At 44.0% G+C, this 16143-nt stretch overlaps 1 protein-coding gene across 5 annotated transcripts in view; it reads left to right on the forward strand.

Moving 5' to 3' along the window:
• LOC309693792 (zinc finger protein 521-like) overlaps nucleotides 1–16143 on the forward strand; it is an 88769-nt gene that overhangs the window by 60227 nt on the left and 12399 nt on the right. For all 5 annotated transcript variants that reach the window (XM_082513338.1, XM_082513339.1, XM_082513335.1 and 2 more), the window contains one exon: nucleotides 10583–10714. In XM_082513338.1, the coding sequence (XP_082369464.1) occupies nucleotides 10583–10714 (132 nt within the window). The remainder of the gene's footprint in view (nucleotides 1–10582; nucleotides 10715–16143) is intronic.

Here is a 16143-nt window from a genome sequence, read left to right on the forward strand (position 1 = left end):
CTTCTCTCACTGTATTCCTGTCATGACAAATGTCAAACACAGTCAGTTAGGAGAGCGGGGTTTTTTTTTCTAACCCTTTTTTTTCCTTCTTCTTCTTCTTGGTAACCAAGAGCTTGCCAAGACGAATGTGCGCTGGGACAAGACTGCTGCAGAAGCATCACATTGGAGCATCAGCATCAGATATTTCTGTGAAAGTAACAGAAATGTTTGAAGGTGTTGTCACAAGCTCACAGGTTCCTGCTGTTTGTGTGCACCAGAGGGAAATGGCGCCTTCTCAGCCCTTTTGTCTCCTCCCTCCCCATTGTTGTTTTTAAACTTATTTCTCTGTTTAGTTGTTATCACTTTTATTGTGGTTAAGAATCTCAGCATGGCTGTTTTTGTGGATTTTGACAGAGGGGGTTGGTGTTATAGTCAGAGTTAAAATTAGAGGAGTTGCTTTTCTGTGTGACTTGGAGACATGTCATCTTCTGGAAGCAGTGGGGAGTCTGTCAGTCACAGCCATGGTGTGTTTTAATCATCTCTGTCCCACTTGGTGAAGCGCTGACGGTTAGAGTGAGGGTTACCTCCCCTGGACAATACCAGTATGCTAGAATCTCATACACTCTGATGTCAGACATAGCAACCAGTTAAGAAATATGAGACGTTTCTTCCTCAAGTTAATCCTGCAAATTCAATGGGGGAATCAAGCAACGTCTGGTGAATCTGAAGATATATCACGAGTGCGTTTGAAGGGTTTTCTGATCTTTCAAAAGATATGACAGCTGGAAGGAGATTGGCAACAAAATAGCAGGAGTTTGTCACTATAATAAGAGCATGACGCTGATAGAATAATCAAAACCCACGACATCTTAGAAGCTTAATGAGTGGGGGCTCCCCCCAAGCGAGCAATAATAATAGTGTTTTGTAATTCTATCGCCATTATAATGATACTCTAAGGAATTTTAAATAGACATTTCTTTGTAAAACAAAGTAGGTTAGACTGCAAATTATATTTTCCATAATGAAGCAGCTGTGACTACAAGCATGTATTTACAGTGCTTGCATGTATTTACAGTGCTTGCATGTGACGACGCCATAAGAGTTAGGCCACACTGGCCTTTTTTACAGGACGCCCATCCTGCTCGTTTTCCTTTAACCCCTATCTGAGCATGCTCCCTGCTGTCCTCTCCAGAGATATGGATTCTCATTTCTGAGAGCATCCTCTGACAGTCTTAATGGACAAGTATTCTCTACGAGGATCGGAGAGCTCTCGCTGAAAAGACTGCTCTCGTCATCGCTGGAATAAGTACGTTTTTCTCCTCTCCTCTTCTGCCCCGAACCCATCTAAGGTTGCTTTTAAGGGGCAGAAATTAAACCGAGCCTTCAGAGAGCAATGAAAACAGAAAACAAGGGTGGAGAGCGGATGCTTTTGATGCCACCTTAATGTCAAACAAGCACTGTACAACAGAAAGCATTTAAATATTAAAGGATAAATTGCAAATGCATTAACAAATATGAATCCTAAATACCGTTTTCGTTCGCAGATGCATGACATAAGCCACTAAATTGAGCTTTAAACAGAAGTACTTAGAAAAATATTCCTGCAAGGCCCCAAGCAATTAGTCCAGCTGCCTGCCTTTGTCCACCTACCCATTGTGTTCTTTGTAAAAACCATTCTCTTACACCTCCACTTACTCCATCCTTTGAGACGCCATTGGAAATCCAGGGCTCTGAGTTGAACCCACAGTTGGTTTAAGTGTAATGAAATGTATGTCATGTCTCTGGCTCGCTCCCTCTGGCTTCCCCTCACCCCTGGCCCCCTGAAAGCACTGCCTTTGACAGGAAGGCCTCTGTGGCTTCTGCTGCAGTGATCTTTAGCCCCTTCAGGTCCCACTGACTATTTAGGATGTCCCTGTGATTTGAGGGTGGACTCAACCGTCCACACATGTTTCAGAGCACCAAGTGATAGACAGATAATAGACAGATAGATGAGAGTGGGAGCCTTGGACAGCTAAACAAGCCCCGTGGGAAATTTTACTCTGATTCCCGACTGCATTTTATAACAAATAACCTCTATCCTGTTACTATTTATTAATGTTTTACAGTACGCTTACGGAAAACACCAAGTTGGCTATGCTTATCGTACGCACTGGGAGCCTAGCAATGTGCACATTTACTCTGCGGTTTATGCTGTTTATCTGTTATGTGTGTTCTGTCCTACATTGTGCACATTATAGAGACCCCATGGTAACAGAAGTCAGATGCAGTGTCTGTAAGAGGACCCAAGCTGAGCCATTTCAGATGATGCGCATTTAAATTTGTACATATATTGACTATGGAGTTCTCCGTTTATTTATCATACATTCAATCTTTATGCAGATGAGGGTGAACGCATCATGCATGGCACACCTAGGTTGCATCTCGATGTGTGTATCTTTATGAGGCTTTTTTTGTTTTCTTTTTTTATTTACCTAAAGCTTTGTGAGCGTGAGACTCTTATGTGTCTGTGCATGGATATTGCAGCTTGGAGAGCGTGTGCATGTCCACTATATTAGACGGAGCGTGCGAGGGGTGCCTCAGCGTGAGTGTACTGCTGTCTGTTCAGAGCTCTCTGCACCAGCAGGGTGCGCCATTCCAATTTACCCATCAGCCGTGGAGGTAGGGGGTAAAAGTGCGGGGCAGCACTGTCGGAGATTTCACATTCGAGGGACGAGATTACCAGTCAGGGGACCCCTGTGTGGAGGTGATGAGGGAGGGCGACTGCAGGGGCACAGTGTGAGGGAGTTGGGGCTGATGGAGGATGGGGGAAGGGGGAAGGGGGAGGGCAACAAGACTCCAGCACCACCCTGGAATCCATGGGCTCTCTGTTTTCTGGGGAGCATAGCTGCCAAGCTGCACATCTGTTTGACACCAGGCGCTGTGGTATGGCAGTCAGGGGCTGTCTGTCCCGATTCACGTCTCTTCGCCCTCTAGTTTGTTGTAAGGATCTGGACAACTTTTGAAGCCTATCTCTTTTGAAATCCTTCTTAAAACTGTGCAGGTTTTTGGAAAAGAAAACCAAAAATAAAGGACAGATGGAGTCTCACTTTCATAACAGCAAATATTTATACTTCTACAGCTCTCTTTTTTTATTTCCTCTAATCACATGCTCGTGAAAGATTTGTATATCCTAAAACTCTGGAGCATAATCATGGCATTAAAAATCATCTTTAGCAGTTACCTCAGGCCCACAGACCAAGCCTGCTTTTGGCTGTACTCACTCAGTCTGTATTTGAGTGTCAGCCAAGTCAGCCGTGGCTGCTCCAGAGACCCAGAAGTCTGTTGGGGAGACAGGACATTCCAAACAGCATAACTCATTCTTTACACCATCTCCACCACTATTAGTTAATTATATGCAGGTGTTTTCCTTTCTGCTTTTTTTTCATTGTTGTTTTTTTTTTTGTTTGTAGATCTAATAAAAATGTGACCAAAGTACATAAAGCCAGAAACACAGCGAAAAAAGAAGGGAGAGATAGTGTGGAGGAAGTGGCTGAATGTGCTGCATGAAGCAAATTATTGCCCCCATGTAGATTCATCAGTTCTCCCTGCTGGATTAAGGAAGGGCCTTTCTAATGAAGTTCGCCCCGTCAAAATGAAGGGACTAATTCTGATTTAGCTGAGGTAATGAACTTCCCCTCTCCTAGTGAGAGCAGCACCATGGGGTGGTTGTGCAGGGGGGGTGGGGGCAAAGGAGAGTGGCAGCAAGAGAGAGGGAAGACGAGACGGAAGAGAGACATGGAAGGAGGACAGATAGAGCTAGAAGGGAGAGAGAAAGCTAGGTGGAGAATGAGGGGGAAAAAAATTATGCAAAACGGCTGTCTCGTATTTGCTGAGATGTATTAAATTTCCAGTGCGGGTGCCTGTGTTATATAAAATTATGTTAATGTCTTGTGGCCCGCTGCGAATGGCGGCTTGCTGGTCCTGAGCATGCGTGGCTGGCCGCTACATGGAGCGCACTCAGTGGGACTCAGCTTTTCTATTAAGGAAAACCTCTAGACACCTGATGATGAATTCTCTCTCACCAAATGTTCCCCCTTTTTTGTGTCGAAAATATGAGCGCTTTTCTAAATGACTTTGGAGAGCCTGGCGTGGCGCTTGGCGGCCTCCATCGAGCAGGGGGGAAAGGGGTGTGGGGGGGGGGGTCCCTCTGCAGCAGGCTAAGGGAGTCAATTAAGGCAAGCGCTGATAATTATAAGCCGGCAGAACGCAGAGGCTGGCTAATTGTACAGTGTTCCATGCCGCGAGCCCAGCCATGGGGCCTCTGCTCAACGCTCTCCTTCCCTGCTCCATTGTGCGGACCTCAAACCCCATAAACCCACAAACCTCGGCGCGACAATGCCACAGTGAGGCTACCAAAAAAAGCCGGTCATGTGTCCATAATGAACTTTTTACATTCAGGCCACTCACTCTGTCGAGACCTGAAAGAGAGTCTGGTCTGTATTCACATCTCATGTATTTATTTTTTGCTCTTTTACGTTACTTTTACTTTCCTCGCTGTTGTGTTTCTGTTCTTCTTTGTAAAAAATGTTTCCCTCACTTTGCGAAGCAACTTTCATAGAGTACAAGATCCTTGGAAAGTCAGGGCATAGTCACTTGACCTTTGTTTCCTTCTAACAAGAAAAAAAGCCCAGCAGTTTAGAATAGGCACGTATAGAGTAAATTAGAGCATTTCAGTGTAGAATGGTGTTTGTGTGGCTGCAGGGGGTCCGGCACTCCATGCAATCCATCTCAGCAGCCTGCACTGTTTGTCCCCAATGGACCTCCGTACCTGCCTGCAGCTGCAGCGCCTACATATCATTCGTTAACAAGTATTCGCCTCTTGCCTTTGTTGTTGTGGATTTCTCCCTTTTCTTTCTTCTTCTGTTCTGTCTCCGTGACCTGCACACTGTTCATTTGACCGAGTTTTAGCCATTGCGGGCTTTAGCTGCGAGAATTGCAGGTAGCGTGGAAACACAAAATGGCAGCGCATTCTTCAAACGGTACTGCAGATCCAAATCCTGCTGAAACGCCAGCTTCATCTGGTTTTACCAGCTACTCTCCCTTTGGCAGACTGAAGAGTGAAACATTCAATTCACTGTTTCAAATCTAAAATTATCCGTAAGCACAAAAACTGAAAAATAGACAGTGTTCTGGCCACTACACCAGATATTCCAAGATATCTGGACTTATTTGAAATATATATATATATATAATATATATATTCCTGGATGAGAGGCAACAGGTCTGCATAATTTCCGTCCAATTTTTCTTTTATGTAGTTATGTAGTCAAGTTGTCATAAAGGTGAGTCATTAAACATAAAACAAAGCACAGAAGGCTCTGCACAAATACTGGCGTTCATGTAGTCAGTGGCACACAGACTCTTTTGCATAACTGGCCTCAGGTATTCTAGTAGAAAATGGTTTAATGTATTGTAGTAATTCATAGCGAAGCGGTGTCCTTAATAATTCAGTAATGACTGTTAATTATAGCCTTTTTCTATATATATATTACATTTTTATTTACATATATAAAAATCTGAACATTGCTATATACATGTGTAGGGAATCGGAGCAAATAGCTCAACTAAAAATGTCTGCTCGTTGTGCTTATGGAGAAGGAGAAAAGTCCTTATGCTTGCATCCCTCTTGTTTTGTAAAACCCAAAAGGTGTTCTAGTCGGCTAAACCTTTTGTAACACCCATTCAAGCGTTACGCATGTTTATCTCGACACAAAAACCTGCCAGTTTGGTGTTTCTACCTCTGGCGTGGTAGCCAAGGGAGCTGTGAAGCGGTTAATGTAGGCGCAGAGTGGCTGATCCTAGCAGGAGCCTAGCCCTGCTCTGATTAGCACCTCCAACGAGCTGCCATGCATCAGAGCTGACATTCTCCGAGAGTCATGTTCCCCCAGAATCCTTTGCTCTCGCTGTGCGAGGGCGTCACCACTACTGACATGTCACAGCCAACAATCTCACTTCACCTCTCATTCTCCCTCTGGAGGTTGGAAAGCAGCATCAGCCGCGCTCCAGCGTTGGGACCCTGACATGGGGGCTCAGCTTATCTTTTTTTTTTTTTTACTTCTTTCTTGCAGACACAGGCTATATCTTTTCCACGCAGGTCTTACTACAGTACCAACACCTTTCATTTTGTATTGTAGTAAGTTCTCCAGTATCTCGATTCCATTAGCTAGCTCAAACACATTACCATCACTGTTTGTGTAATGCATTAGGTCTTTGATGGAGTGTGTGGAGGGGTTGGGGGGATTTTACAATGCCTGAGTAAAATCTTATACTTGAATCTCAAACATTTTGCACTTGATTGACTCTGTCCTTCTAAAACTGTGGAGGCAGGAGATAGATATTAGTGCTGTTCCCCCCAGGCAGTTCTCCAATCAGCTTCAGTCCAGGGGGAGTCCATCCCTTTGCGTTCCCACCTACAACCTCCCTACCCCCACATGCTGCATTCACCAGGCCCTAATGGGTGTAGCAATACTTCTGAAATGAGTTTATTCCTTATGAGCAGTGCCTCCACCTCAAGAGAGCGCACCACACAGAGGTGGAGTCAATTTGTATTCACCCATAATTCCCTGGGCCTTAATCACTCTGATTTTCCTCCCATTATCTGTTAATGGATAGTTCCCGCGGAGAGAAGAGAGAAGTAAACCCACCTACTGTTTACAGGCCTGAAGCTGTCTACTCTGCTACCATCCACAATCCCATGGTGGGTTGTATATACAGCAGTGAGTCCGCTGAAAACCGAATCTTCTTGGATTATTAACATATAACTCCAATATGTGGCTGAATAGCAGGAGACAGATGGTGGAATAGAAACCAAACTCTTGCTAAAGGTGAAATTCCTCATAAACAAGATTGTTCTGAAAATAAATGTAAAAAAAGGCATTTCTGTTTTTATGGCTAGGTTTGGCAGCTTAGAAACTCAGCACTGACCTGTTAGTTATAAATCGACCCCCCCCCCCCCCCCCCCCCCCCCCACACACACACACACACACACACACACGCATTCTTCACGCATTCCCTGTGATTACTATGGTTGTTGTGCCTGTATCTTGTTTAAAACAACCACTAAATATTCCCAATTTGTTCCCCCAGTTGTTTGCTCATTACTTTCAGCGCAGAAGTGCCTTGATTGATGCCGTTAATATCATCTGCTTTGGCGACACGAGAAACACGGGCCCCTGTGAGCCTGAGCTTCAGAGAACTGTTCATTATGCCCCAGAGAAGAGCGCAGATCTAAGTATCAGATTTTTCTTGTCCAAAGTCAAACGCTGAAAGTGGTCCTGAATTCCCTTCGCATTCTCACTGCTCCTCGGCAGAATTGTTTAAAGGGAGAAAGGGGCAGTGGTGGTGAGGGAAGCGGTGGCGTTGGAACGGAATAAGCTGAGGGAGAGTTTTTAATTAAGCAATGCCCTGCGATATACTTAATTACACATTATTGTCAGAAAGTTAGAGCGCCTTTAGTTACATCGGTTTCAGTCACTGTCAGCTGACGGCTGTGCGTTTGTACTCTTAAGCACAATAAAACATCTATCAGAATCGCAGGCGCTTTTACCGCTGCCTTACAAAATTCAATATGCTGCAGCTGTGTCGCTGTTACATAAAGAGTTCACTAAACTATGCAAGCGAGACCTGCAAGCCCCAGCGTCCCAAACAACCTTCAACGGCACATGAACTTCAGCCTGGATACAAAAAAAAGGGAAAAAAGTAAACAGCGCAGAGAAATAAAGACCATTCTTTTTGAGAATAGTTTTTTCCTCTCCCCCTCTCCTGTCCTCCACATGGGAGAGATATTAGGCGTTTGTGTTTTAAGGAGCTGTGAAATACATAAACCATGAGCCACAGGAACGCAAGGCCCTGTGGATATGCAGATGGGCTTACTTTGCTGGTGTCAGGGATGCTTAGAGGGAGCAGACACAGGAGCAGTTCTCATCTAAAGGATTTTCTTAGGAGTGCGGAGGGACAGGGTGGTGGCAGTGGAGAACACCCGGGAGACTCTGAAACAGAGAGTGGGAGGAGGGAAAGGGAGAGAGATGAGGATAGAGAGAGAGGGCTGACAGTCCCCTGTGGCCCTGTAACTATATCCAGAGTCTGCTCGGTGGATAGAGAGGGGTGGGGGCTCACGCAGGGCCATGCTGATTGGGCAGCCCAAGAGAAGGGCTGGGGGAGCAACAGGAAGTGACCTCAGCCCAATGAGGCAGCTATAGGGGCGAGCAAGCCGACTTTCTCCCTTGGCTCTCACTAAGAAACAAGCTGCCAGCCTGATTCAACCCCTGTTACACTGCTGAATACAAACCCAGCCCTAAACAGGCTACATTAGAGGTGCTAACGGAGCAGAATTTGCTTGTGATAGGCCCTCACTTAAACCTCGTTTTCCCTCTCAGTCGCATATCCTCAACACTAAAAGATATTATATATCAACAGTGGCGTCATCTTAATGTTGACAAATCATGTGAAAATTAATACTTTGACTCCACAAGTATAAGTAGCTTTGTGGCCAAAAGCCTTGTGAGCATTGTGGCCACATAAAGTGCCTGTAGAGAAATCATTCTAAGGCATGGATTTGCTAACAGTAAGAAAAAAACAAAATTGCTCCTGTATTCTTTAAATTGGGAACATTCTGTTTCATTTATATCTGTCATTTTCACCTGATGCACCTGCTCACAGACACAGTCACACACATGCACACATGCAAGGTCAGTCAGGCAGGTGCAGAGTTATATGCATAATGAAGCAGGCCAGGTCTCCAAAGGGACCGCATTGTGCACTAGGGTCAAATGAGGGCTGCACATATGGCAGAAGAACAGATCTGTGCACGCTGCAGCAAGGTTGACCTTAGTGTACACCGTCACACAGATAAGCAAACTGAATGGTGATCAAAGAGGACAGTGATCCTCTTGCACGGCTGCGTGGATGCGCTCGTGGCAAACACCCCCTCCCCTTCCCCTCTTTCGCTGATGCCTGCTGCTACACTCAGATGCACATGTAGGCTACAGAGTATCTCATCTGTCAAATGCATGATTGCAGAACACAGCATCAACTCTTTCCCTTTCAAACTACCATGAGCTGCTTTGATCAGCTTTTACCTTTTGTGAGACAGACATACAGGAATGTTGTCTGTGAGCTTGTGCTGATGCACAACTAATTTGGGTTTTTTTAGGTTTCAGACATCATATTAAAGGATATGCATGATGAAAGAAGATTAAGAAGAAAAAAAATGGAAAAAATGTGTTATAGTAAAAACTGCAGTGTACTGCAAAGAGCCTGACACTGTAGGAGATGTTTTCATTCCTTTTTTTTCCAGAATATTGGGGTTATTGGGTCACAGTTGTCTCTATTTGTCAGTATCAGTCGATGAGTGCAAACACTGCGATACTGCCTATTTTTATGTCTAGTTTCAGCTTTAAGAAATTCAGAAAAACATTTTAGAGCTAAGGCTTTTTTTTTCATTCTCTAATATTTTAGAAATAATTGCCCAGTATAGCTTAAAATGTGGTGGCCAAGGTGACCATATTCTTGGAAAGCTTTGCTTTTCAGATTACTTGTTTGCCAAATTTGCCTAAAGCATGTTCAACTAACCCTCTACCTGGACCCACCAGGAATCAAGCTCTGCACAGCTGTTTAGGTGGATTATGTATACATGCTTCTGGCACCCAGGGTCTATGCGGTGAGCACTGGGCTGCAGAGACCTGGGGATAAACCATGGCTGAGTCCCAGAGGTATGCACCCCCGCCCCTTTGCCGTACAGTAGCAAGAGTTTGATCGAGCACTAGTCTGGCAGAGTGCATAGGCCTTTTATTGACACACTGGAGATGGGCAGTTCTCTAAAAGTCTGAGTCAGCAGATTGTTGTGCTGCAAAGAAATGTGCAGGTCTACCACGATGACATTTATTTAAGCTATCATTGGCTGTGGTTGAGGTAGTCAAATGTTGATATAGACATTTGGGTATTTTTAAAGCAAAGAAGATAATCTGTCGTGCAAGTGAGCGTGCTGTAAAGGAGAGTTGGGTTTATACGAGTTGATGAGAGCCGAGATCAGGGACATATAAGTAAGGTTTGAGAAGCATTTTTTCAGTTATTTGGGGGGGGATTTTGTCCTTGAAAAACTGATAATGACCCTCTGCACCGTTTGACATGCACTGTTTGACTATTGTTGATTTATTTTTGATTCGCAGTCTGCGAAGCACATATGACTCTTTCCTCCTCCATTTAGACTTTGCAGATTTATTTTTATGTAAGTTGATGAGAAGAAAAGGGAAAAAAAGATGACACTCGCCATGTTCAAAGTGCAAGCCCTCGTCTGAGCTATTAGGACCCCAGCTGGTCATCCAATTTATGCCTGATGGGAGCAGATCACACAATATTTTTTTTTCCTGTTTGAGTCATGAAAATCACAGACACAAGAGTGTTCCTATAAATTTGTTAAATTTAAATTTCATGTTAAAAGGGAAGAGGGAAAAAAGGACCAGGACAAAGTGAGATCTCTGCAACTCCTCAGCCATTCATGCTCTGCTTCTTCCGCCTCTTATGGTTTTCTGCGTATTTTCTTTTTTTTGTTGTTTCTTCTCTACAGAGGAAGGATTGAACCATGAATGCAAGCTCTGCAGTCAGTCATTCGACTCACCAGCGAAGCTTCAATGCCACCTGATTGAGCACAGCTTTGAGGGCATGGGTGGAACCTTCAAGTGCCCGGTCTGCTTTACAGGTGCGTATTGTGCATGTGTTTGTGTGCATGCAAGCGTGTGTGTATCGTGCAGTATCAGCCCAGTGAACACATGGAAAGATTATAAATTAAAAGTTTTTTTTATGTTAACTTTTCTAACACAGTTACATTTTCAACAAAGCTTCTTTGCATGTTTTTTCTTTTTCGCTTTGAAGGCAAATGGGTTCTAAATGAGTTGGGAAAGGTCGATCAAGCAGGCCAGCTAAAGCTAAGAGCAGTTTGCTGCATGTGGATTTTTATTTAGTCAAATTGCCTCCAAATCAAGGCCAAAGAAGTGTCATGAGGTGAGAGGGGGAGAAAGAAAGAGAGCAGGGGGGAAGGCAGTGTGAGCTGAGGGGAGATGGGGGATTGAGGAGTGGGGAAAGAAAAGGAGATGTGCTAATTGTGGATGGCAGTGGTGCTGATAGCTGTAATGATCTCATCTGTCTCTGTGCGTGGAGGTGGAAGGACCGGACTCCTCCTGAGAGGATAGCGCCCTCCTTCAGTGTCAACAGGGTTAACTATCTCTATAATGAAATCTGCAAAGTCGTTAACTTCAGCTCTTCACTCTTTCTCCCATCTCAGCTCTTTACTCTTCCTAACACTTTTTTGGTCCTCAGCTCATTTCCCCCTCTTGTGCTTCCTGTAACCCCCCATCCACCCATTGCACAAAAACTAATTTGTCTCTCCTTCACTTGTTACATCAATTAACATCATTAGTTCACATTTTGCGCGTTGCTCAAAGTTGTTTTCACATCTTTTTTTTTAACTCCAGATCCCCCTCACATCGCCGCTCCTTCTTCCTTTTCCTTCTTTCTCTCCACTCCCCTCCCTCTAGTCTGCTCCACTTCTCTCATTGCTGTTTTGGCCTTATCTCTCTTTTAGGAGAGGCCTATTGATATTTCCCCACCCCGAACCCCCCCCCCCCTCCTCCTCCTCCTACCCCTCACAGGGGTCTGGGCATTTAATATACAGAGCATGCCTCCTTCATCTGAGCCTTCATTTTCCACCGCCGGCTTTGACAGACAGGTCCCCCCTCTCCCTCTGCGTCCATATCGATCACGGCGCATGAGAGAGAGGGATGCTGGGAGGGAGAGGGGAGGAGGGAGAGACAGAGTACACCCTCAGGACAGCGGTCGCAGTGCAGACAGACAGATGGGCGAAGGCCTATGGTAGCGGGGAAGGAAGGCTGTGGAGAGTATGGGATGAACAGAAAGGCCTCCCTCTGTTGGGGATGCAGGGGACAGGCAGACTGAAGTCAGAGCACTTGGAGAAAAAGGAGCAGTTGAGAGATTGGCTAAACAGCTGAATGTATCTCTTCAAGCTGAGCTTGACATAAAGTAAAGAAAAAACACTTGTTTAACACCCTAACATAACTCTACTTACAGTATATTGTCAGATAATATGCACTAAGTTCGTTTTTTTATGTGCTTCATTTCATGGACTTTTTTGGATTTTTTATCACTACACAGAGTAGTAGAAAAAGTTAATTACAACTTTTCATCGATAGAACATACATATTAAGTTAAGATACCAGTAAATTTAAGCAGCAAAAAACAAAATAATGTTTTCTATATATTTCTTTGTGTTTTACTGACACTTAATGGAAACCATAGAAGCCATTTAACTTTTGCACTTTAGTACTTTTGTTGCATTGTTGAGGCAGTAATGATGTAAAAAAAAATAGTTTTCTACTAAAAAGTACCACACAAAAGTACTTTAAAGTAAATAAAAAGTACTTCAGTGTTATCAGAAAAATGTAGTACAAAAATTGCAAAAAGGTAAAAAAACAAACAAAAAAAACAGCTATTATGTACATTTATGAATGAGTTCTTATACATATGTTGCAACATACTTGTCCAAAGTAGAGCTAATTTTAACTGTTAGTTTAAGGTAGTGCATTAACATATAACAAGATTATCCGGTGATTCATACATAAAGTTGTAATATACAGATATCAAGTGATAATGGTAAATGAAACGGTTATATTCACATCGAAACACTTTAAAACAATACTTAAGTGTATTACCAAATAGACTGAAGTACTTTTTACTTCTGGTCATTAAAACTGTTTTGTTTTCAGAGAACGCTTTCTAAAATCAACCATTTTTGTTTGCACCATTTTAAATCCATATTTGCATATTAAAAGGATTCCCATTTTAGGTATAATGATTGGAACATGAACATGAAAGCAAAACTTTGATCAAACTAGGTGGTGGAGGTAGTAGTTCCTGGGTTATTGAGTCCGCTTGATTAACAAGGTTACTCTTTGTTTAAAAGATCATCCCCCCGTGATGCCCATGTTTTAGTTTGATCTACCCCCATGCGACCTGAAAAACGCAACGGGAGGTAGAGAATGAATGTCATTCTTTGACACACCTGATTACTCTCAATCCACACCAATGGGAATGGCGAGAGGACAAAAAAAAAAAAAACCTAGCACAAAACAGACCGGAGCAGAAGTATGGAGCGGGGGGGAAGTAAGTTGTCGATGGTGGATGAGGAGAGACAAAATAGAAGAGAAAAGGAGACAAACTTAGAGGAAACTGAGAAGGTTGCAACTGGCAAGTTTGGATGTGAGATGAAAGGAGGGAAGTGGAGGAGGAAAAGAGAACTGTGTAGGGGAGGGAGGGTAAATGGAGAGAGGTCCATAAGCCCCTGGATGATGAGAGAGAGGCTGACTCTCCCAGGACAGATTTGACAGGTTTCAGAAGTGGGGGAGCCTGCAGCTAGAAGTGTCTGCCTGCACCCTTAGGAGCAGTAGCGAGGGCTGGTGTGGAAATTGTGATTGGGAATATGTGCTTAAGACAAACAAAACAGAAGAAAGTGTGCCTGATGAAAGTCCTGTGTATGTGTGTGCGCGCGTGTGTGTCTGTACGTGTGTGTATACGTATACACTTTTCTTTTACTTATGTCACAGCGTGAAGTAGAAACTTAAAAAACTAGAGGAGGCGCTGCTTTAGAATCCACACGAGTCTGACAACTACAGTAGTTTAATTTGTTTTTTTTGTGTTTAGTTGCTGCGCATGTTTGCGCTGGTGCTTGATGTTAGAATTATGACATCTTACCACCAAAAACAAATAAAACACACGGGCTTAGCCTTTTCCCGAAATTTCGCAGTTATCGGCTCCATATCAACTCGCGCGGCCGACTTATTTGTGTTGCCTCGAAACTCTCGTATCGGCCTCTGCATTGTGAACCCTTGGATTAAGCAGGAACCAGTACGTGTAAGCTAGATGAATAAATAAAGGAAAAAGGAAAAAGAGGGGGGGAAGGATAAACTTATTTTTCCTCTCTGCACAAACAGCTCAGTATTGGTGCAGTGCAGCCTGCAGAGAGCACCACCCTGCCAAAATAAAGATGAGCTGGGGCCTGTAGTAAAGGAGACGTCTGCCATGGGCGGCCCCTGAGATCTAATCAGAGGGCTTAATATCCCCCACAGCGAGGAGACCTTGGCCCCTCAGCCCCCTCAGCCCTGACACCCCTGACGCCCAACCCGGCTCAGCGCTCTGTTCAGCTCTGCTCCGACTCCACAGCCAACAAACTCCACAAAGTTCTCTCTTTCCCTCTCTCGCTCCCTCCCTCTCTCGCTCCCTCCCTCTCTCTCTCCCTCGCTCATACTCAGCAGGGAGAGACACAATGGGCAGCCACTGATCCTGTTTGGATGTGGTTTTGGATTATTTCTTCCTTGTTTTTCTATGTCCTCATTTTAACCCTCTAGAAAGACATGCCTGTGTTCCTCCTCTAAATGGGCAATGCAATGGCATATTTTATATCTGACTCATGCTGCCAAATGCCAATGCAATGTCCCCCCATTGCCCATTTCAGCTTATCCCTTTATTACACGTTGCATGCTAATTTGAAAAACAACGACGAAGACAAAGGACTCCAAATTTGAACCCTGCTGTTAATTAAATGTTTACCACAGTAAATATTAGTGATTGCTGATTCTTGCAATCATCTTTAGTAAACATAAATACAGCCCGAGCCTTTAAAAATGTCAAAAACAAACATATATAAATTAGCAGAAAAGTATTTATTGGACTTACACTGGCATTAAAACATTTCAGGCCCCCGGTGCTTTAAATTAACTGTCACTTCCCACTTGTGTGTAAGTGACTGCCAAGCTATAAATTGATAAATGCGCTGCTGATTAAATGTAACTCTTACTGGAAGTGGACCAGAGATGCATGTAAATAGCAAGAAACAGCTAACTTGACATCTCAGTTGTGTTTGGCCCTATTGTACAGTATTTGAAGGCCCCCCAAGTCTCAAATCCATTTTTATTTTTGCTGTATTGACTTTTTCCTCCTCTAGCCAAAGACATAATGAAGGCTTCCTGCAGCTGCTGTGACCTGTTTCTGTACAGTATATGCAGACAAAACACAGCTAAAGAAATAGGCTATTGTTTATCAGCACATTATTTTTCCTTTCCAAGCTGTGTATTCCCCACAAAGAAAATTGTCATCGTTTTTGGAGCATAAAAGAGGCACAAATGTGCATGATAGCCGAGGCCTTAACCTTGAGCGGTAATATTTTGTAACCCGACTGTAAAAGCAGCCGTGTAGCCGCAGTTATGTTTATCCTCATATCGCCGCAGCCATTAGTTTCAGAAATGGACCATGGAGTTGTTTGTCAATTAGAGGAGGTTTGTTCATTTCTGGTTTAACATGCTGCCGTGTTCCAGAGACAGCTGTCACCCAGGCATTAGCAGTCGTAAGGCATCGCAGCACTGCGTCTGCTTTGGATCTAAACTTTTATTTCCCAGGTCAGGCGTGTGGCATTCGATGCGTCTCAAGTCTATATGACTCAGTAATTAATAACCCGGCTCTCACGTGAGCTCAAACTGGGACACGCTGAAGTTGCGGAGCCTCGCCAAGGGGGTTGCAGCAACCTCCCCAAAGCAATCGCCAGCAGACACTTCACCTTTTGTGGCTTTGCTCCCCCACCCCTCTTTCTCCTTGTGGCTCTCAGTGCATGCATTAGAAGAAAAGTTATTTCGAGCTGTAAGAAATTCAAATGAAGCCCCCACATGCTAACTTTTCCAGAGCATCCAGACCTTTGAGATTAGGCAGCCATCCTTAAAGCACAAGGGTCTGGGATAACAAACGGCATGTTTGAAGTGCTCCTTAGAGAATCCAGACACACACACACGTGCCAGACACATACACTCAAGACGCACACAGTTGCGTCCCCCTTGGCGTCTCAGCGTGGACTGTGGCTTAATTAAAGCACAAATGTACGGTATATGTTTTAAGTACCAGCAAGTTGTGTGTTTCCATGATGGTGAATGTAGTCTGCATGAATAAATAGCGCAACACCATGAATATTTATATTGTCAATATAATTAGCGATGTAGACTAATGGAGGCCATGTTTTGCACTTGAAGCCATGCCAATTTTTGCGGTTGTTTATTTTCCGGCTTGTTGTCC

The sequence above is a fragment of the Aulonocara stuartgranti genome (assembly GCF_965226115.1).
Source record: "Aulonocara stuartgranti genome assembly, chromosome: 18".
NCBI classification, from domain to species: Eukaryota; Metazoa; Chordata; class Actinopteri; order Cichliformes; family Cichlidae; genus Aulonocara; species Aulonocara stuartgranti.